Consider the following 23,808-nt stretch of genomic DNA (forward strand, 5'->3'; position numbering starts at 1 on the left):
TGAGTTCCACGCAGTCCGGATGTATTTAGTTCCTTTTCTTAAATGCGATGTTTTGCTGAGCAGGGTGTACAAACAGGCTCGAATCATTTCCTTTCAAGTTTACAGCTGAGAGCCCGTCAGGGACGCTGCAGCTGAGTCTTTGCATGAGTCGCACGAGGATGTAGAACATGTCCATGTGGGCTAGCTTCTCTCCGGGGCAGGTGCGGGCGCCCATGCCGAAGGTGATCAGTGGACCGGCGTCCGTGCGCACTTTCCCCGTCACAGGATCAAGGAACCGCTCGGGCCGGAACTCTTCGGGCTTTTCCCAGTTCCTGGGGTCATGATGCACTCCGTAGATGTTGTACATAAGGGCCGTGTCCTTGGGTATGTCCCACTTTCCTGCGGAAAACGAGCCTGCTTGTTTAAATGCACAGGGGTTTGCTGTTTCATGTCTTGGCAAAAGTGGGCTCAAGGTGTGCGCGTAATAAGGGGCCGGATTCACTAACTGTCTTGTTCGCAAGTGCTCTCTGCCATTTGCCGGTGGATTTTGCTGCTAATATTTGCAGCATTAGGATTGGTTGGCGTTTCCTCTCGCGAACAAATCGAGCATGAGAGCTCTTTGTGAGTATGGGCCTGATTATTTGGCTAAAGGGCTGTTTTCGCGTGTCTTCCTCTTTGTGTCTCCGGTGCTCACGGGCAGCCCGTCGCGGTTCCTCACGTAATAGAATGGGAGGCGGATCGCCCCTAGATTCAGCTGTTTGACTTTCGGGCGGGCTACACTTCGCGGTCTGGCCACATGTGAGGCGCCGGCCGGCGTTCCCGCGGATTGCGTCCTCCGCAGTGGGGTGGGGAGGGGGGTGGGGGGTGGAAGTGAGCGCAAGCACAAGAAAGGACCGTATCGACTCGTAAGCGCATTCGAATACAGGCGGCGACGCCGAACGACGAGAAAGGGAACAACTTTTGCGCCAACGCTCTTTTTGTCATCGGTATGCGTTGGCCATCTGATTCACGTGATGGCGCCTTAAGGGCATGCGTTCATGGTGCCGCGAAGCAAGATGAGTTTACTGCTCTGACTATGGGGGTTGATGGGCTGGGTACTTCTCCATTTTTTTACCTCTCTTTCCTTCCTAACCCATTTTTTCTCTCCCACATCGTATGGCAGCCAACCGCACGGCCATATGGTTAACATTCCTACCTTCTTTCTGCTTTATTTATTTCTCACTCTCTTTCTGCTCTGTTTGCAATATACTTTGTCACTATAGCGAATGTTTGCTGCTATAGCATTTAGCCTCACTTATTGTTCCAACTGTTTTTCGGCCATAAGGGTGGGCAACCCTGAGCTGTTCATGCACAAGAAAGTGGCGCGCGCGAGTAAGCAACGGCCAAGCGAGCTATGTTAGCGGTGACGAACGCAAGCTGCAAGGAGCTCTCTCGAAACGGGGCCTATATTCACAACAAATTTCTCAGATAAAACTGTTCGTAAGTTGCCAGCCAGTCACGGTGTCGGGCATATCATTAGCGAAGGCGGCCCTACAATTTCAAGCGGCAATGGCGTACGAAAAAGTTTCTGCATTCAGCGCCCGCAGCTTTGTGAGTGCAGCTCCCGAGCCTGGAAATCAATCTACCGTATCTTCAGTAAAAGTTAAAGGGCATGCGAAAACTACTAATGCGGGGCTGTTATTTTTTTTTCTCGCTGTTTATTTCAGTGGCTCGCGCTTATTTTGAAATGAGAACTCACCGACTCGGCTGTCCGTAGTTGTGTTGTGCGGTAGGCCGACGGGTGCCGCGGGATGCATCCGGAGCGTCTCTAACAGGCAGGCCACGGTGAACGGAAGCCTCTCGCGGTCACCGTGCACGGGCGGCACGCTCCCTTAGCATAAAAACGTGAAAAAGGTTGTTGGTGAACGAATGTGCGAATCCGTAAAAAAAAAAAAAGAAAACATGCGAATTACTATGAGAAGACGTAGGTAGCTATAGGTAGCTAATTTGAAATTTAATCGTTGGGATAGGTAGTGTCGAGGACGGACCCCAAGGTCTGTAGCCACCTATTGTTGATAATGACAAAATTTATTACCGTAACTTCGCTAATTACGCACGTAATTGCGGAAATTGCTTTGTATCTAGAGGCTGCAATCCATGCACTCGAATGGTAAACATAACGTTACTGTGATTTATACTTCTGTCATTTTAAAAATTTGGTGCACCTAAAAAAAAAAAAAACATACTGTATACTATTCCGTAAGGGAGACCTTGACGTGGTTTATTCCTATAAAGTGAAGGGCCATGTCTAGCACATATTAAACAACGTGGTCACGGAAGGTTGTACCATCGCATATATCGACGATTAAAAGGTACTAGGTATTTCCATGTAGTTCCTCCATGGAGTGCCACAATGGTCGGTCGGTCGGTCGGTCGGTCGGTCACTCACTCACTCACTCACTCACTCACTCACTCACTCACTCACTCACTCACTCACTCACTCACTCACTCACTCACTCACTCACTCACTCACTCACTCACTCACTCACTCACTCACTCACTCACTCACTCACTCACTCACTCACTCACTCACTCACTCACTCACTCACTCACTCACTCACTCACTCACTCACTCACTCACTCACTCACTCTAGGTGTGAACCTAGAGTGAGTGGTGCGAGGCTCTTCTTACCGATATTGTCTTCAATTTCTTTTTGAATTCTAGCTTGGATGCTTGGTTCTTTCACCATCCGCAGAAGGAGCCACTGAAGTGTACCAGTTGATGTGTCAACTCCAGCTAAGAGGATTAAATAAATAAATAAATAAATAAATAAATAAATAAATAAATAAATAAATAAATAAATAAACAAATAAATAAATAAATAAATAAATAAAGCACACAAATCGAGAGCACAGTTCAGGTAAAGGAAACAGAAACAAATTAGACGTCATATATAAATGCTTTAACACGAGACAATAAACAAACTTACATGCAAACGCTAACGTATGATGCTTGTTACAATAGTTACAACTATAATGCGAACGTCAAATCGGTTGTACTTTACTGCGTCACTCACTACGTACCTACAGAGACAAAGTGCCCTCCGAAAAATAACCCATGAATCACGCGAGAAGTTATTAAAGCAAAGCGACGTCTGAAAAGGTTACGTAGGGAAATAAAAACAAAAGGCGGGGGATAATTCAGAAATTAGTAGACGGCATCGCAGAACTCAAACTTAAAGCTAAACGTGCTAAACAGCACTACTTCGATGTAACGCTACCCAATTTTCTTGTTAATAATCCCCAGAGGTTCTGGAATTACTTTCCTGCCAATAAAAATGCGACATCACGTCCTCTTCCCGAAGAAAAAACTGCTAAGGCTAACGCATATAACGATGCTTTTCGGTCATTGTTTTCTATAGATGATAATATTATTCCCGCAATTACAGCGCAACATTGCAGGAAAATCCATAAACTAGACATTATGGACGCCGGTATTTTCAATCTACTGCTTAAACTTGACCCCGAGAAAGGCAGTGGCCCCGTAGATATACCTAATACTTTCCTCAAAAGATGTGCAGAGTGGTGTATTAAATATCTTGACCTAAACATTCTGGCCTAGTTTTTCAGAAATCACTGGCAATTTTCAAATACCTCATGATTGCAAAATTGCAAACGTAATCTCAATCCACAAGGGAGGTGACACAACATTACCTTCAAACATCAGACCCATTTCACTAACGAGCACATCACGTAAACTTCTCGAACACATAATCTTGAAGCACATGGCAGTACTCCTAGAGCGCATTAATTTCTTTCTCGCCGAACCAACATGCTTTTCGCAGTGGTCTATCGACAGTAACTCAACTAAGAGAACTAGTCCACGATCTTGCTGTTACAATTACTAACCGCGGTCAAACTGATTTGATTCTACTCGATTTATTTAAGGCTTTCGATTGTGCATATAACAGCAAATTAATAGCTAAAGTTGAAAATGTTTTTGTATGGGGATAACATTCTGCTTGGATAAAAGGCTTGTTAAGTAACGGCTCGCAATTTGTGGTTTACATAAAAAATCCTTTCTAACACAGTCGCAGTAACATCCGAAGTCCCTCAAGGGTCTGTTCTCGGACCATTGCTATTCTTACTCTATATTAATGATATCACAGCTAACAACAATTGCAGTATAACACTATTCGCGGACGGCTGCATCTCTTACAAAGAAATTAATCATTACAATGATCATATTAAATTGAATGATTCTTTAGCTGACATAGCTAATGGGTGCTCTAAATGGCATATGAAAGTCCGCGGTCATGACTGTAACCCGGAAAGCGGTATTATCAATCTTTATGTACGCAATTAACGGCTCTTCACTTAACAAAGTTGAAGAACACGAATATGTAGGTGTTACATCAACCTCGGAGCCAAAATGGGACATACATATCAGTAATATAATCTCAAAGGCATTGCGCAAACTATTTTTCTTAAAAAGAAACCTGACACTCGCAACCACGTCAACGAAGCTGATAGCCTGCACATCATTTGTAAGGCTTGTTCTCGAATACGCTAACACAGTCTGGTTTCCGCATACACTGACTAACATAAGCAAACTAGACTAGAAACTAAACTAGAAAGGAAAGCTGTGAAGTTCATTCATAACGAATGTAAACATACAGACTTGCCAACAAATCTTTTAACCCCGTCCGCTTTGCGAACGCAATCCACAAGAGCGAAACACGCTCGCTTAAAATTCTTGTTTCTACTACTATAAAATAACTATAGGATAGACACCTCCTTATACATTTAATTTTCCCAGTCTTGACCTACACGTAATAAGCATGCGCGCACATTGACAGAATATGTATGCAAAAATGACACGTCTAAGTATTCTTTCTTTCCGCTCGCAGTAGCAGAATGGAACCAACTTGACACTATTGTCACCAACAATGAATCATTATGTGAATTTATTTCACAAATAGAAAAAAAACTGTGTGTGTGTAGGAGTATCTATGCATGCAGTGGCATCGGCACAGCTTGCTTTGTTCATTAGGAAATTTTAATAAAGCTCATTTACGACAGTTTATTCGTTTGCCATAATGATTCTCAAAGGCTCGAAGTTTAATTTTAGTTGCTTCTGTTTTATTGCTTGCACCGTTATTCTCCTTGCGCATTTCTCGCAAAGCTTCTTGTCTTTCTTTTTTTCCTATTCCGTTTGATCTTAACATTGTATTACTTGTATAGTATGTATAACTTGCACTGCTTATGTCATTTTTTTTTATAACATGCACTTTATTTGCCTTGCACTGTACAGATGAATTATTCTACAGCCCAACTGCCACGCTCTCGAAGGAGAGCAGCAGTATTGATTGATAAATAAATAAATAAATAAATAAATAAATAAATAAATAAATAAATAAATAAATAAATAAATAAATAAATAAATTTGAGAAGGATGTTCGAATGTAATCTGAGATGTGGGCCTTTTCAAGCTACCACATAGAGAAATTTTTTTTTTCTCTGGTCCCTATGTGCCTACGGAAAACACAAACGTATGTCGCGTTGCACTGAACTGTTGACGCCGATGTGTGACTTAGCAGTGGCAGGGGTTGCGGTTCTCGCCAAGCTTCGGTGTTTGTCATGCAATCAGTGGACTGAGAGCTTTTAAGAAGAGTGGCGCACTTTTTTAACGCGTCTTCCAACTTGCTCCAATAAGTTTGGAAATGTAGCTCTTCCGCACGTTCGAGCAGAACGAGCGTTGGCTTCTTGCAATCTATCTGGCGTCGACGTTTTCCAGAAATTGAATTAAAGAAAGAGAAAGTTGGGCATAATTTCTCTGAAAACATGTAACAAGGCTAAAAATATCGCAGTTGTTTTCGTGCCAGATGATTCATAATGTAGTAGATGAAATACAGGTGAAATGCAGATTAAATTTTTTTATTTGTGGCTTTCTTGACGCCTGTATAGTATGTCAAGTAACGTTTGCTGACTGTGGGTGTGTAATGTAGCCTTCAATAACATGATAAGTCCAGTGAAACAGTGGTTGTGACACTATACCGGTTTTTTTTTTAGAGTTAACAAATATTTAAAAATTGCGTGTGGCGTATAACCCAAATGTAAACCTTGAGCTTGATTACTCAAACTAACGGACAGTATTGTGTAGGAATATAAAATGCATAACTTAATCATTAAACAATCGCTAATGAACTTCTTAACTAATTGCTTTAGGGAACATATTCCAATGTATGAATTGAAGCCAGTGATTTCTCAAAGCACATTAACTTGGAAGAAAGTTTCAAGCTCGCACCAATATTGAAATAATCCCTTTCAAACTGGCCGTGAAGTTGCACTGTCATTTCATTGACATAATTTTAAAGCAAAACGACTTCTTATGGATTCAGTCACAAGGATAACGGGAACATTAATAAATTTTGTCACACACTTTGGGAATGCATATCTCGAATTTGGTGTCATCCTCACACTTCTTTCCAAGTGCATATGTCTTGCCATTTCGCCTGCTACATTTCATAAATTGGAATATGTGTGCCACAATGCAATTAGCTTAACGGTTAATCAGCAAAATTTTGCTAAATACTTGATTACAAATTTAAATTTCTCGTGCAAATAATCTCCGCCTTTCAAGCAATCCAGCTCTTTGAGTAGAATTGGGCTGCATGCTACAGGCGATATTTAACTTAAACCTAAAAAAAAAGGACACCCCGTGTATCGGACTCCGAAGATTGTTTTGAATTAGTTGTTTGATGGAATGGACGCAAAAATGGCCAATATTTTCTTGATGCTGTATTCGCGAAGACGTCCTTTTTTACCCGTCTGTATTGGAAGAACTTAGTACGACGGCTTTCCGGTGAATAAGACGAGCTGGAGAAAGTGAGAGAGAGAGAGAGAGAGAGAGAGAGAGAGAGAGAGAGAGAGAGAGAGAGAGAGAGAGAGAGAGAGAGAGAGAAGGAAATTGCGACGGGAAATAAAGATTAACGGGAATAGAAACCCCATGTTTGTTACCCAACACTCATGGGTGAGCAAGAAGAGATAGAAAAGCGAAAAGCAAGGCGAAGAAAGAAAGCACAGATTCGAAAGGAAACGTGAGAGTGTTTGAGTCGTTTAAGAAAGTAAACGGAACGTAAGGGTTTAGTAGTGCCCTCATGGCTTGCTGGTGCGACGATCGTGTGTCTAGCCTTCTAAGATCGTTTGCTCCGAAAGCGGCTGTTCGTTGAGAAGTGTTAAGGACCACATCTGTGTTCTTTCACGAGCGTAACGAAAATAACGCATTGAATGACTTCCCCGTTAGTGCCGTAGTAACAGGCACACACTGTAGCTCAATTCGGCGCGACATCCAAGAGAGTTCGTAAAAGCTACACCAAGCCACCGGCGGCAGATTACAGTGGCCCCGATTCGAGATAGTCCTGATGGGAGAAGGGGCTGGAGAAGGGGGTGCAGACAGTGCAGGCGGGTCTGGTCAAAACTTGCCGAGTTTTACGTAGACAACGTTGCATCAGGCGCGAACACGAAAATTTTTGCCGCTGCATGTGCTCTTGATAACCGAACGCAATCTTCATGAGCAGACCGAGCAGCTGCAATGGCATGTTCGGCGTTGCCCGTTATGCCACAGTAGTTTGGAAGCCGCTGAATGGTGACGTCATGTTTACACACGACCTAAGCACTATTTCCTTGGCTCAGTCACGTATGGTTCACTTAAAGCAGAGTTGGCACATCTGCACGGGGTTGCCATAGATTATATTGAAAGGGAGTGGGAGAGAGAGAGAGAGAGCAAGAGAGAGGGAGAGGTACTATACCGAGAAACGGCTCTTGTCTAGCCTCCCTGTTAGGGTTAGGCAGCCTCTAACATCAGGGACATCTTAAGGGTCCACGAGTGACCATTTGCTTCAGCGGGGGAAAATGCTGAATAGTTACATTATATTGTGATCGGGCATAAATAACAGTATCTGTATTTTACAGACGTACGTGGCGCAGGACTTAAAAGACCTAGATCAGACAGGTGACCTGAAGGCGACGTTATCAGACTCGTAAAGACTTTGATATCTTTATCACTGCGCAGAAAGGCTTATGCCTGTTTCATAAAGTATTTCAAAATCAAAATCAAAATCATGTTTATTATCATATCCTTAGCAATGAGCTCATTCTAGCATCTACTTATCTGGAACCTCGAGTTGATTCCCATCATAAAGTAAGAGGTACAAACAGGCTTTTATTTTCATTTATTCCACATACAACGAACGTCTGGAACCACCTTCCTGATAATATCGTGTCAATCGAAGACTGCGCACTTTTCCTCCGAACCTTGTTTGCTTTTCTTCAACTGTGACCATGCACGTGGCCACATGCGCTGTTTTGCGCAAGCGCTGTCACGCCGTATTTTCCTTTGGTCCAGTTCCGATGTCGCTACCATTATATAAACTTGTAATCGTTATTGTTTTTCACATGTACCCCACTCCCCTATATAATACCTTGGCGTTTGAGGGTATGTGAAATAAATAAATAAATAAATAAATACCAAAAGAGCGCGGACTGGGGGACCAGTTCTCGAAGTACTTACCGTTGAAGAGGTTCATCGTAACGAGAATCATGTTGTCTTTGGTCAAGTATTGCGCATCATCTTTGTCTTCCTTGATGGCTTCTTCTCGGGCCGTCAACAAGGCGTGCGTGAAGTTTTCTGTGTTACCTGTCGATGGGTAAAGGCGACGCGCTTTTTTGATGCCGCTGCACTAACCAAGATGTCGTGCGTTGGAAGTTTATTCCCGCTAACATAACTGGGAATGAACGTGCTTCCGTGCACGATACTGCTTCACTTACGAGTAGACAGTATCTTTTAAAGGATTCAAACGGATGACAAAAGCAAGGAAGGCCGAATTACATTGGCTATTTTATTGTCTGGCTCGACCTTGTGACGCCACAGAATAAAATGTACGTAAATAGTTGCGTGGCAGTTCCGTACATTTAGCAACCCACTCCGTCAATACCGTTCCCATCGTGAATAAATAATTCCAGCTCTAAGAGGTGTTTTACGCCCTGGATAAGATAAAAACGCATACGGGAGGCTTACCTGACTTTACTTAAGTTGTCATCTAAAAGAAATTAAATAAATAACTAAAAATAACTATTTTTTCTGGACGCGCTCACTGCGATCGAGGTGCAATAAAGGAATGCAACACCTCTGCGGGATATTTGATAGAACACTGAGAAGATATGCCAAGCATTGTGCACGGTTGTGTTCCCATAAACGTCCCCATTTGTAGCACTAGTTGTGACAAATGCATACCTGGAATGTAGGCTGTCTCAGCCTTCGTGAACAGCCTGCGAAAGATCTCCTTAGTCTCGCAGAACAGGGCCGCAATCTTTCTCTCCCTCCTAATATACAGAAAGGCGAGAAAGGGCGCGATGTCGCTGGGTAGACCGTTGGGGCAAATTTCGTGGAATCGGCGGTTGAAGTTTTCCAGGCGTTCCACTTCATCCTTTTCCTCGCGCAGCCTACGCAACAATATTTTCGTTAACGTCACGTGAATAACACACAAACATATATATATATATATGTATATATATATATATTTATAGTCATATCATGAGAAGCCAACAAACACTGACACCAAGGACAACATAGGGGAAATCACTTGTGCTGGATAAATGAAATAAAGAAACGATCAATTAGTGGAAATTAAAGTAGATGAAAAAACAACTTGCCGCAGGTGGGAGCCGAACCCACAACCTTCGCATTTCGCGGGTTCTACTAGTACACATAAATACCCAAGAAAGTGGATGGGGAAACGCCGCCGCGGTAGCTCAATTGGTAGAGCATCGCACGCGAAATGCGAAGGTTGTGGGTTCGGCTCCCACCTGCGGCAAGTTGTTTTGTCATTTACTTTAATTTCCACTAATTAATCGTTTCTTTATTTCATGTATTCAGCACAAGTAATTTCCCCTATGTTGTCCTTGGTGTCAGTATTTGTTGGCTTCTGATGATATGGACTAATAAAAATCGGGCCCCTCGGTTAACCCCCTTTCTTCTCGTTTATATATATATATATATATATATATATATATATATATATATATATATATATATATATATATATATATATATAGGCAAAGAGGGATTATTCAGGCTACCTTTCAGACGTAAAGAACCTGAGTGGTGCTACAAGTTAAACAGAACAAGTATTTAATTTCAACAGTTTCGATCGGTGGACCGATCTTCATCAGGGTTTACAAAAAAATAGCAGTTCGGCCCTGGTAGTGAAGACACCAGACCGGCTGCCCGGTCGTTCTCAGATACATCAAACCGAGAGGAACAGTTGTGACAGTGATTGATTTTCGGCGCTTTGGCAGATTTACAGCTGCCTTTGGCAGCTATGCAGGGTAGGATATATATATATATATATATATATATATATATATATAGTCAGATTTCTTACACATATGAAAGATTATAATCAGATTACTGAATAGTGCAGCTTCAATCCGCATTTGCCATCCAATTCAAGTATTACTTTGTTAAAAGGAATACTATCGTTTTTTGGTAAACTTTGGCGATTTCCACAAACCTTCGTCGCTCTAGCTTCGCTTTCTTGAGCACTTCTTATGAAACTATGTTTCGGTTCTACGACGGGCACGACAGGTCGTGTGAAGACGTACACTGCAGTCGAGCTGCTGAGTGAATTTATTGAGTCGCGGCTGATTAGTCTGTTTCCTATGGTTTTTATTGAGCTCGCGAGCACAGTTTGAACTAGAACAAAACGTATCACATACCTTGTGCCGTATATAGACACACCTATGACCTTGCATAATATAGAGAGGATAGGCTTCCTTAAGTCCATGATCTGCGGTCTTTCATTTAAGGACTCCACAAAGACGTCGACGATATCGGTGCAAAGCTTTCCCAACGACTCGCTGACGGCGTACTTCCTGCGGTTGAATAACATTCATCATGTGAACAGGTAACCACAAGTCTTCAAGAGGATTTCATAAGAAGATAACGCCGCTCTTAAGAAATAAACTGAAACATAAAGAGCTACAAACGATGAAAGGCCTATACGTCGCATATGACAATATTACCCCCCCCCCCTCCCTTTCATTCTTCTTCATTCGTTTTCGTTATATAATGTCGCCTGCAAAGAATCGGCAGCGGAAGCTGAAACATTGTAGCATCGTTGTACAAATAACACTTCCTGCGTTCGGTCGTGTGTACATTTAGAAAGTGACATCCTTCTTTTTTAAAATAGAAAATAAAGTATGCATAGGAAGTCAGAATCCATTCAAGGCCCAAGGTACGTCGAAGTGGGCAAGTCATACTCGCCTCACAGCTGACCAAGCGACTTTTCGGAGCGCCTTCCAATGGGGGTTGTAATCCTCAAACGCGATGTCGTGGTCGCCTTGGTTTTGCAATGCGGCTGAAATGAGCAATATATGCAACAGAACTGAGGTGAGAAACCTTTACGTTCGCAGCACACTATCATACCCGCTCTCCTTTGAAGCTATGTGAGAGCCAACAATGCTGTCACGAGAAATGTAAAATAAAGTGTAACGCCCGTCAGCACACATCTACATTGAAAGAAAAAAAAATGATAAAAAAGCTAGCTTCCGCCTTCTGATTTCTTAGGGGCGACACAAAAATATGCAAAATACTACACGTTATCGGGAGACTAGATTTTCGAGTAGGGCCAATTCAATTACCCTAAGTGTCCCACAAGCTGGCACAGAAGACTTAGTAGCCGTATTACGGGCCTGATTCCAGCTGCAAGAGCGGCGCTGATTCCCGTGATTACAATACTAACGTGGTTGTCACTTGTGTTGTAGTATGCGCAGTGTATGTTTTATTATTTTGTTCTTTGTTATTTCTTTGTTTTATGAATAGTCCTTGGGACTTTAGAATAGTCAGCCTTTAATGTCTACGTTCGCACGTTATTCACTTCATTAAACATTAGTTATTGTAAAGTAATATGTTACAGCGCAGCAACTAAAGAACAGCCGACTTTCGTTCCTCCTATTTTTGCGAAACTTAAGATTTGGTCGAACCATCCGAAAGGTCGAACTAACAAACAGCTGTAAACTTACCGAACTCAAATCTTTTTGATTGCTTTACGCAGTCTGCAATGCACTTTTTTTTTTCTCTTGAAGCGAGACTCAGGATGCCGTAAAGTGCGTCGACATCTTAAATCGCTTTCTTAACGTTGGATTGAAAAGAAAACCAATTTAATGAAAATTATGAAAACAAAAGTCTAGTAAAACTAAGTAAAACAGCTTCATGACTAGGGAAGCAATAGCGTCGTCTGCTGAATTTCTTGTGTTTTCAAGCCTCTAATACCAGCTGAATGCATGAGGGGGAACCGGTGAGGGTCAGTGGTGGTCGAATTAACCGAGGCGGCATGCTGTCGCGTTTGAAGCAAACATACTGAAGCAAGATTTGGGTACGGGCTAGTTGGTATTCCATGGTATCGATCGTCACTTACAGCGCATATAAAGACGAGGGACAAAAAAGGCCGACGAAGACACGCGCTGACTTTCAACTGATTTTTATTTTGAGAAACAAACATATATATACTGAGACACCAAGACAAAAGCGCCCCCTACAAAGCGTCAACTCGACATGAGTATGCATTCAAAATCCATGACCTAAGATGAACGAGAGCGCATGTGCGGTCTCAGAAAAACCAGTTCTTTGTCTGTTAATGCAATTGATGGCTTACTAATTGAGTCACCATCGACAATCGCTGCTGCTTCAATGATAAGTCTGGTGCATTCATTAGAATGCCTAGCTAAGATAGCGGTTTCTCCAAAAAGCGGGATACAGCCGCATTGTGGGCAATTAACACCTAGAAAGCCTTCCCGCCCTTTGCGCACTTTATTGCTGTGTCATTGTAACCTAACGTTAAGACATCTACTTGTCTTCCCTACATAAGACCGGAGAAAAGACGGGGAATGCGGGAGATGGCAATTCAAGACGATGAGCAAAACGTGAACTAAGCAAAACGTGAACGCCTTGAAGAAGACAAGTCCACTTGTCGAAACGTTGGCTCCTGCATTCACCTAGTTCACGTTTTGCTCATCTACATAAGACCGACCGCATTTCAGAGGTATCTTATACACAACACCTTTCGAACAAACTGTATACTTTTTCTGTGATTAATACTGCAAATCCTACGTTCCTTAGCAACAAGATTGGTTCTGACACAAAGCTGGGCAAGCTTTTTTTTGGAGCAGAGAATGTCGATGTCTGCTCTTTGTCCTATTTCTTAAAGTTTGTGGGAGATTCCATGAATGTACGGGATAACAGCTGCTTTTTTTCTTCGATCATGTACCTGAGGCTCAAAGCTATGAAGATTGGTGCTACACTTACTACGCAAGTTCTCCGAGACTGACACACAAGAAGGTTGCGAGTTTTGAATTGGCAGATGCATAGGATAACAGAGGCTTGATAACAGAAGCTGTAAGAGAGGTATCGTTCAGACTTGCTTGCATAATGCACTAACGAAATCCTGTTATCATTTGATAGAACCTAGTTTCAGTTCGCAGATAGCTCGGTTGAGGGCGGCAGGGTACCCGAGCAACCTTCTTGTGTCACTCTCGGAGAATTTGCGTAGTAAGTTTAGCCCCGATCCTCACAGCTTTGAGCCTCAGGTACATGATCGAAGAAACAAAACAGCTGTTATCCCGTACGTTCATGGAATCTCCCACAAACTTAAAAAAATAGGACAAAGAGCAGGTATCGACGTTGTATTGTCTGCTCCAAAAAAAAAAAAAAAACTTGCCCAGCTTTGTGTCAGAATGAATCATGTTGCTAAGGAACGTAGGATTTGCAGTATTAATCATAGAAAAAAGTATACACTGCAGTTTGTTCGAAAGGTGTTGTGTATAAGATACCTCTGAAATGCGGTCGGTCTTATGTAGGGCAGACAGGTAGATGTCTTAACGTTAGGTTACAAGAACACAGCAATAAAGTGCGCAAAGGGCGGGAAGGCTTTCTAGGCGTCAATTGCGCACAATGCGGCTGTATCCCACTTTTTGAAGAAACCACTATCTTAGCTGGGCATTCTAATGAACGCACCAGACTTGTCATTGCAGCAGCAGCGATTGCCGATGGCGACTCAGTTAGCAAGCCATCAATTACATTAACGGACAAAGAACTGGTTTTTCTGAGGTCGCACATGCGCTCTCGTTCATCTTAGGTCATGAATTTTGAATGCATACTCATGTCAGGCTGATGCTTTGTAGGGGTCGCTTTTGTCTTGGTGTCTCAGTATATATGTTTCTTTCTCAAAATAAAAATCAGTTGAAAGTCAGCGCTTGTCTTCGTCGTCCTTTTTTGTGCGCTGTAAGTGACGATTGATACCATGAACCAAACAATTTTTCTTTCCATATCAGTGAGCGGTTTCTCGCTGGGGCGTTCTAGTACGTTAGTATCAGTTAAAATGTCGTATCAACCGAGGTCGAATTCACTTGTCTCTCGTCCTTGTTACTTTATGGATGCATGTCTTAGCGCTGTTACAATTTTCAAATCAAGTTTGCATCAACTCACGCAGAAATAAGTTTTAATGAATTACTAGAGTGAATTGTAACAAATTAAACGCCTGCGCTACCGCGACATCTGCTACTTCGTTTGCTCACTCGTATGCTCACCCATTCTAGTTGGGAAGCGGCCAGCGAAATCATGCCGTCGCTCCACAAATGCTTCCCGAATAGCCGAGTGGCTGTTCAGCATCACCACAGGCCTGTGGGCCATCCACACGGTGAAGACGTCGCCGTACGTCTTGGACCACTCGGCTGACTTGGAGTGCAGGTTGCTCGCGTTGTGCAGAGCTGCACGTAGTGGGAAGGATTGTTAGGCAAAAGTTTGGTTCATGCATCGCGCCAACACTTTAAGAATTACACGAACGTAAAGCTCGAAACGAGACTCTTGGCTTGCTTAAAGTTGCACGAGATCGGTCTCTACTGGATAATTAATCAAGTTCGTTAAAGAAACAAGTTATTTAATGAACTAAAGCGCCAGGAATACTGCTTAGCGGTTTCCACTCCAGACTTGCAAGATCGAACGATGGTCGAAACGCAAGGTCAATTGAAACAGATTGGAATACCCTACAAGGATGAATCGATGCTTTAACCTATCTTTGTAAGGATTGACTAAAAAGATGTGATATACATTGAAAACCTAGAGAGAGAGGAAGAGAGAGAGGGAGACGTTTATTAATTAAAGAAAATATGTACATATATCAAAGGCAACCCCTGCGGTTCTTAAGGCGAGGTGCCTAGCTTAAGTTAATTGTTTCACTCCTAAACAGGTTCGGAAAACAGCGCTTTTGAGTGTGTGTCCTGTCGCCGTCCTTCACTCACGCTATAATCTCCTCGCTATAGAATACCAACGAGCCGTCTCCTGAGTTTTGCTTAAAGACTGCCTTTGTATCTCCTGCACATCATAATGAAAGGGTTAGCGCAGTCAGTTTAAAGCGACTGCATAAGACTAAATCACTAGCGATTACAATGTGCCTGCATTTAGGATTACTCTATCTTGGAATTTATAATTCAAAGTAATACGTATGAGCTTAAGCAAAAAAATTACAACTCGCTAGACAGATCTGCCTATAAGAAATAAGAAATAATTGATTTATCTCGGTTAGTCCACAATAGTTTTCAGTGCCTGTTACCATAGAGCTTCCAACAAAAGTGCCAGAGGGAACTCTTGAGTTAGTGTCTACGGAAGCTGCGAGTATGGCGGCTCAGCCAGCGTGGGAACAACAGTTAGCACATGGATTCGCCTAAACTGGGCGTTTCGGCTTGAAGCAACCATGTGCCTTCGCAAATTGATGATTTTCAACAAGGCATTCCGCAACAGGCGTCACAATTAGCAGTGATTGTGCATGTGTGCGGAGCCTTGCTTTGTTCAGAAATCTTTGAATGATTGGAAAGGTATAAATCTGAAACGTAATAAAGAGCGTCATGAGAGCGCTTGAAGCTACAAGTACGAAGATTAGACAAATTCGTGTACTACCCTTCATTCGCGCGGTAGCTGAACGACCCTAACGCCAGCATTCTCTCAAACAATTTTTGTAGGAAACTCTATTTATGTGGCTAACTTTGGCGTTGTGCTGGTACTTTCGCCTGTGTGACACGGTTTGGAAATAGCTATACGCGGCTCCACGTACTGAGAAGCGAGGTGTTTGGCGCGCATTTATCTGCGCTACGTTTAATTTCCGACTTGATGCCACCCCTAGAACCGTTTGCACCACCACGGGTCTGTGGCCTGCCTCAACGTATACATATATATATATATATATATATATATATATATATATATACATATCGCGCAAAATATTGTTTAATCTGTTATAAGTCGACCATATTGAACTTTGCGTTATCGGTTGCACAGTTGGGTGCAAAATTTATTAAGCACTAATATTAACAACTACGTCACCAGTGGCACTATTTGCAACAGCAATAAAATTCTGCTGCAAGGTGGCGTCAGAAGTGCATGGTTTCACGGAGTCATTGCTGATGTAGTCTATAATTACACGTGTACTTGTCTTCATCGGGCGACACGTTTCACCGCCTAACAAGTGTTATCGCACAGCGCAGGACGCGCTTGCATGTGTGGGAAGTTTCTGGAATGTTATCGATGGTTCCATCCACTGTCTGTGACCGAACCTTGTGTAATCTGATTGCATGTGTGCGCGACGCGAGTAGTGTAGAACTTTGTGGAAGGCGCGCGGGTCCCAGCGATTAGTCTGGAACATTCGACGATTGATGTATGAAAGCCGACGCGCTTGACCCGTTGATCAGATTTCGACGACCGAAGATCGTGTTCGGTGCTACCGTTGTTCTTTGAGTGTAGTCTGTTTTTGAGGGCACAAGTTCGCCCAATAAAACGCTCGTTTCGTGAATCACAGTTTTGCTGCCTTCTTAACCGTCACTACCACGTCACAATAAGCAGTTCTTGCTCGAATTCGAGCCTGTATAGGGTATCGGGCATTTCAAACACGGATACGTTCTAGCGAAAGGACTATAGCATGACGAAAAAGAAAGTGTGCAATGGGGGGCCTCAAACAAGCGCCTTACGTTTCGAAGGGGCTTGTCTTCATCATTTTTTAACAAACAAGTTCGTTTCAAAAATGCTTGTATACTCGTTGTGTCATTTTTCGGTCTCCGTATGCAAGCGTTGGTGATGCTGGATACACTAATGCGCGATGAAACGACCCAAGCTGGTACACTGCTGAACGCGAAGAGACTCACTCAGTAGGTTGCCGACAAGGGGAAGTGGAATGGGTCCCTTCGGGTACTTGGACACACGGTGGTAGAAGCGGCCCACCAGGTACGTCACCACGAAGACCAGCGCTGTGGTGATCCATCGCCAGTCCAGGGTGTTGGAGAAGTCTCCGAGGACGGTCATGTCTGCGCCTCTAGAAAATTTCGTTCAAATCGATTTAGTCTATTGACCACAAGAAAGATGAGGAAGTGAATTTATAGGCAATATACTCTAAAGAAGCAGCTTCCACGAACTGCATCACATGAATGCAGATGGCGAACACATGCTTAAAGAGAAACAAACGAGGCTGAAAAGTCGCATAATGTGAGCAATAAAAATAAGATGCGAATACCAAGTCATGCGAAAAGCACATTTTAAATAAAACCGTGAAATATCTATTTTTCTTGCGTGTCACAAGAAGCAAGAAGCTAACATAACGGATAATTGACAATTGCATAACCAAACTGAAACAAGCAAGCGCTATCGATGCTAATCAACAACTGCAGCAGCTAAGTTAAAAAGAAAATGGCGTTAACAACGAACTCAACGTTGACGGAATACTCCCGCAACGTCTGCTTTGTTAAGTGTTTGTCTAATGATCGTACGTTGAAAGCGTTACAATGGGTAGGGTAACTGGGTCTGAGACACGTAATTCCAAAACCCGCAAGGTGATATCTCAAAGGAGATAACGCAGCTGAGAACAAGTTTGCTGAAGCATGTCACGTGATGCTGAAATCCAAGCAGAGAAGAAATTTTCCCGAAGGAACGACTACAAATATTTGAGATGCGTTGCTCGGCGCATTCACGCTGGTTTTTGTTTTCTCTAACAGACTGAAGCCTAATACATACATAAATTATGTACTACGCTCTTAGACAATAGGCATTACGCTACAGAAACGTGCAAAATTTATAACGGAGGTCGCTGTATTAAAGCACGGGAGAGAGAGAGAGAGAGAGAGAGAGATAGGTCAACTTTTATTGATGCCAGCAATCACGAGGGTGGACGTAGACTCTCTCCGCTCCCCTAGGTCTGCTTCGGCTAGCTGGACGGCCAAGACCTGTCTCGCTGATCGGAGCTGAGAAGCAAGGTCGCCTGCTGCTGCCGGTTTTAAATTTTGCGGCCTTCGAAAGGAGCCGCCTTCGTGCATGCCCATAGAATATGTGGCAGATCCTCCCTACCCAAACATACTTTACATTGTTCGTTGTGCTGCCCTGGATAGAATCTGTTGAAGGCCACCGGGTTAGGATACATGCTTGTTTTCAGCAGGCGCTATAGGCTACCGCTTGTTTCTCGGCTAGCTCTGGATGAGCAGGTGTGTACTGGGCCCTTCTCAGCTGATAGTAATCGGTGATTTCTTTGTAGCTGATCATGCGGTCTCCTCTCGTTGCCGACTGGGTCGGCTGACTTGTTCGGCGAGGAGATCCTTGAGCTACGTTGCCAGCCGCCTGGTTGCCGGCGAGAGAGAAGTGCGCGGACGATGATGGTCGCTGTTATAATTTAGAATTTTAATCGCCTCTGGAGAGATGCGTCCTTTTGCGAAATTATGAACTACGATCGTTGAGTCTCTTATAATAATTCTAGCTTTGGTGGAGGCAACCACTAATGCTGCTGCTGATTCCTACGCATCTTCGGGGTTGCCCGATTTCACGGTTCCGCTCGCTAGAGGTTCTGCGTCTACGTCTACCGCTACGACGGCCATCCCTTTGCGTTCTGTATATTCCGCGGCGTATACGTAGGCCACGCCCTCTACATGATATTCGCGCTTATTGCGGCTCGCCTTTGCCTCTCGTCGCCTCTTGTGCTGCTCCGGGAGCATGTTCTTTGGCAGCGGATGAATTTTAACGTTCCTTCTCGTCTTTGATGGAATGCTGAGTTTCGCGCCCTGTTGTGCTTCGTAGTGAATGCTTAGTTACCATAGAATGTGTCACCCCGTGAGGCTCTGTGTGAGTTTTTCGTATTTGGCGGTAGTGTCTGCCTCGATTAGTTCGCCAAGCGTGTTATGTAGCCCTGATTCTAAGAGTTTGTCGTTGGATGTTGTGACTGGGATGCCAATTGTTTGTTTGAATGCTCGTCTGATGATGTATTCCATCTTGTTCTTTTTTTCTGCCACGCCAAATGTTAGGTACGGTGCCACATAGACGGCGCGGCTGATGACGCAGGCCTGTATTAAACGAATTAGGCCGACCTACCTCATGCCTTAGTGTCTATTGGCAATCCGTTTGATTAGTCTTACTGTTTGCAGTGCGCTGTTCTCTAGCGCATTGATGGTACCGAGGTTTCTGCCTTCCTCATGCAATCGAAGTCCTAAGAGTTTGATATGATCTATGATAGGTATCGAGCCCCGTTCGCCTTCATGTTAATATTCGGTGTTCCTGCGTATTGTTTCCTGGTCGTAAGGTACACCAGCACGAGTTCGGACTTTTGCGAGGAGATAGTGAGCCCGCCCGCGTAGCGTTAGACGGTCTCCGTAGCCTGCTGGAGGGTTCCTTCAATTTGGCCCTCGCTGCCGCCTGTCACCCACAACGTTATGTCGTTGGCGAACAGGCTGTGGTTGAAGCCGCGGATCTTGCTGAGGATTTTCGCCAGACGAATCATGGCCACATTGAAGAGAAAGGACGCGAATACCGAGCCCTGCGGCGTTCCCCTACTGCCCAGTTCTGTGTCGTCCGACTTGATTTCTCCTATCGTGATTTGAGCTGCGCGGTTTGACAGAGTCGTTCGAGAGAATAAAACAGAAGGCTTTATTTATCTTTGATCAGGTTACTTTGGTGCATAATAATCAACATCTATGAAAAAGAGAAACAAACTATAAAGCTCGGAGGTTAAACAGGAGTGAACCAGAATGGCTATCCTGCACTAGACTAGCGGCTGCGCTGTACTTGCGTCAATGATTCAGACGCAGTGCTTGGAGTCTTATGTTGTTGCTTCTAGGCCTTTTCGTGTAGAATGCTCTTCCTGCACTGGTTGAAAAATCCTGTCATATGAACGCCCATTCATGACATACTCCGAAGAAACGCGATTGTATAGAACTACCATAACTATACGGTTGTCTGAACGTCTTCTGCGACCGTAGGGGCAACTTGAGTTATTTTGCATTTTCTTCCCATTCACTGACTCCAAAGGGCGTCTTTCGCCAGTGAGCGCACCGTACCTCGGGCAGACGGTACAATATGTCGTCGTCTTCGCGTTCCGCCATCTAGACTTTCAATGGATATCGATATTTGCCTAATGTCCTAGCTGATTAAACGGCACTATGAACAAACAAAACAGTATAGAATGGTAGTGGGTTCTTTCAGAACACAGGTATGCTCATTTCTTGGGAGCAAAACGACTCTTTCTTGGAGAAGCCTTCGAACTATTCCTTTCTAAATTTCGCGCAATTCGGTATGCAGATAAGGCTAAATTGATGTCGTTGATTTCACGACGTTTACTCGGCGGAGGAGTCGACTAAAAGTACAGAAGACTTGTGCGAATTTTGTCGAATTGCAATGAAATTTACTGCTAAGGTCTATCGGCTCCTAACCTGATGCAGTGCTCTTCCACTGCTTACGCTACTTTCCACCGCTGCGGTTAGCTTGCTTTTCATGCCGCCTTCGACCTTGCATGACTCCCTCATGGGGGTCACGTCACGTCGCTGGGTGGTGCGTGCCTAATTACTCCATGACCGGCTCTCAAGAGTGCACGCTATAGCAATAAACACGCTCAGGTGAACGATTGTGCACTCTCAAATGCATTTTCAGCGAACTAATGAAAACGTAGAGGGCCTTTGACATGCTTGTGAAAATTTCTGTCACCGTGGCTGTGCGACAATTTGAAAATTTATTCCGACATTTAAGGAGGCGTTCTTGCGGATCCTGTGGTCATTGATTTCTTGTGGCACCATTAATTGCCTTCTGAATTTTGAACTGTATTAGTCTGTTTCACACATACAGACTGTATTCCTACAAATATTAAACTTTATTTGCTCAGTTGTTCAGTGCAGGCAACGGCTTAAAATTTCCAACACACCGATGAATTCTGCTTCACTTAGTGCAACATTTTTTAAAAATTTGTTTGACTCCACAATCGTCCCCAAACTATAACACTTCACCGGCTAAATTTTCAAACTACCTACTGTGTACCTAGATATTTCAACCTGTTCAGCCCTGTACTACTTTCGCGGCACTTCATTTAACTATACAGTTGCGTTCGACAAGCAGTGAAAGAAACAACTCTCGAAGCTCATTCACTCAGGCCACATGCTTGTAATTTTGATCGCGCACGTTTAACAATCTCACCCAACATTCTTTTCCCTATAACAAAATCTATAACAAAATCTTTGTTACTGAAAATTTATTGCGGACTTTTCTTGGTAAGACCTTTCTTGTTACGTTCTTCAGGGGGCGCTTTTCCTTGGACGGGTGTGAGGGCACTGGCTGTGTCGGGACCCTTCCGCTGCATCTTGTCGTATCGACAGCTTTGCAGTAATTATTCGCTAGGGTGGTTGCTTGGGCTAGTTGGTAATTCATGATCAAAAATAACGTACAGCGCGAAGGACAAGGACAGCGACAGACGACATACACAGCGCTGTGTATGTCGTCTGTCGCTGTCCTTGTCCTTCGCGCTGCACGTTATCTTTAATTATTCGCTGTTTTAATATCTGCTTATCTTAGAGCACCAGTGCGATCATTCTTGAATGAAAAGGAGTCTAACTTGTTTGAGCACTGCAAACAAGCTAACCGGGCACGTAGATCACGCCGGGACCGTCGTGTCTCAAAGTAATTGGTAACCTCCGCGAAAACCGCTGAAAATTCAGATGAAAAGCCGCGCACCTTCCCTCTCGGAGAAACGACTCTCCCCTCCAACAGCGCTGACGTCACAGGTAACCTTCGCGTCACGCGCGCGACCTGCAGCGCTAAAATGAGCAGCAGCTACAGGAAGAACCTGGTGAGTGTGGCGAAGTGGCACTGCGCTCAAGACTGTCACCCGAAAGGATCCGAGTAGCCCTAAGGGGGGAAGATCGTGACGCAAGCAAGCGTCACGTGGGCCCTCAGCTCTGCTGTGGAAGAAGCGAGGAGCGTCGCTTGCGCGCTCTTTTGGAGGAAGTGTAAGGAGACTCGGCAGCCTTAAATGTAGTCCGCCTCCTTGAACCATCGCTTCACAATATCTCTTTTTTTCTTCTATCTCCAATATTACTGATGAAACCTTTATGAAAAGTGTCGCCGTAGAACGTTCCCTACTGGAGATTTTACATCTTCCCGTGTGTAAGCAAAATTTCCTACAAATCCTTGGGCTGCTGAGCACGAGGTCGCGGGATCGAATCCCGGCCACGGCGGCCGCATTTCGATGGGGGAGAAATGCGAAAACACCCGTGTGCTTAGATTTAGGTGCACGTTAAAGAACCCCAGGTGGTCAAAATTTCCGGAGTCCTCCACTACGGCGTGCCTCATAATCAGAAAGTGGTTTTGGCACGTAAAACCCCAAATATTATTATTATTATTTTATTACCGTCGCATAAATGCAGTAAAAAGAACGAGCTGGCTTGACTTTTTCAGATCGTCCTTTGCCACCCTTCAGACGCTCTTTATCTTCAGTAAGAATTGTTCGCAAAAATTTTATTCGGCAATATTACCTCGTTTTCTTGTGAGGACGTCTGCGTGGACACTGAAGAGTCGCTTAATGTGTGCGCTGGAGACACGGGCTGTGTAATAACGTACAAAGAATTTGCTCAAAAAACTGTTGTTATTTAACGCCGCGAAGCTCGGGCATATAGGATGTCTATTAAGCATAGCGCGTCAATTTTCGCTAGGGCTTAGCAATGGCGCTCTCGACAGGGCCAGTGAAAAATTGAAAAATTGTGTTAGGTGATCATGAATGTCCGAAGTTCCGAAGTGGCCATAGAAGCACCGTTTGAAGTTAATTGCCAAGATCTGGTGGACCTCCTCTCGGCGCCCTACTCTCGTTGGCAACTTAGACTTGAAAAGACCTGTAACGGACGGCTGCAAATGTTGACGTCCCCCAAATGAGTGCTCAAATCTGTAATCTAATTTATTACGATGCTGCCTATTATTTAGCATAGAAATAATGTTCCTATTACAAGAAAAAATAGGTCTGTATGAGCCATGCAAAATCAGACCGATAGAAACATACGAGTTGTACGGCGAACAATATCTGTCAGTATCGGAGAATTCATAGACTGCACTAAGCGAAGAATTAAACCGCTGCTTTTACCAATTATGAAGGCCGCCTATAAGCGCTTCCAAGAGAGAGCAAAATAAATTGATTATAAGAGAAAAGCTCAGAGATTGGACTTCCAAGAGAAGTGTGTAAATGTACAAGCCTACTATGTTCGGGTCTTTCAGTCATAACTGCAAGACACTGATTGTGTCCGGAAGGGAAGGCAGCACTGCAGTACTTGCTATCAGCATTGCGGTGTGAACCCCACGAGCAGCTGGTGTTCGAGATTAGAGAACTAATCCATACCTTGACTGAGAAAGGACACCACGTGACATTTGAGTGGCTTCCAAGTCACTGATGCGTCATAGGGAACGAACACGCCGATAACGCTGCTCGGTCGGCTCTTCAAGGCGACGAAGAGGAGCCGATA

At 43.8% G+C, this 23,808-nt stretch overlaps 1 protein-coding gene across 1 annotated transcript; it reads right to left on the bottom strand.

Moving 5' to 3' along the window:
* Nucleotides 1-23,728, bottom strand: LOC142571832 (steroid 17-alpha-hydroxylase/17,20 lyase-like). Its single transcript, XM_075680476.1, has 10 exons — nt 23,685-23,728; nt 17,209-17,375; nt 14,605-14,784; nt 11,285-11,378; nt 10,738-10,893; nt 9,254-9,462; nt 8,531-8,656; nt 2,651-2,755; nt 1,718-1,849; nt 1-378 (listed from the first exon to the last, which is right to left on the bottom strand). The coding sequence occupies exons 1-10, from the start codon at nt 23,711-23,713 to the stop codon at nt 26-28; spliced, it is 1,551 nt and encodes a 516-aa protein (XP_075536591.1). The 5' UTR covers nt 23,714-23,728; the 3' UTR covers nt 1-25.
* Nucleotides 23,729-23,808: the final 80 nt, after the last annotated feature.

The sequence above is a fragment of the Dermacentor variabilis genome, chromosome 2 (genome assembly GCF_050947875.1).
Source record: "Dermacentor variabilis isolate Ectoservices chromosome 2, ASM5094787v1, whole genome shotgun sequence".
Lineage (NCBI taxonomy): Eukaryota > Metazoa > Arthropoda > Arachnida > Ixodida > Ixodidae > Dermacentor > Dermacentor variabilis.

What these genes read in the sequence shown, in the direction of transcription:
- LOC142571832 (XM_075680476.1), bottom strand. Translation starts at nt 23,713, where the DNA reads ATGTCACGTGGTGTCCTTTCTCAGTCAAG. An exon ending in CCTTGTCGGCAACCTACTGA is followed by an intron (nt 14,785 to 17,208) that starts GTGAGTCTCTTC and finishes CACTACGTGCAG; the next exon opens with CTCTGCACAACGCGAGCAAC. An exon ending in TGAGACAGCCTACATTCCAG is followed by an intron (nt 8,657 to 9,253) that starts GTATGCATTTGT and finishes ACCCATCGACAG; the next exon opens with GTAACACAGAAAACTTCACG.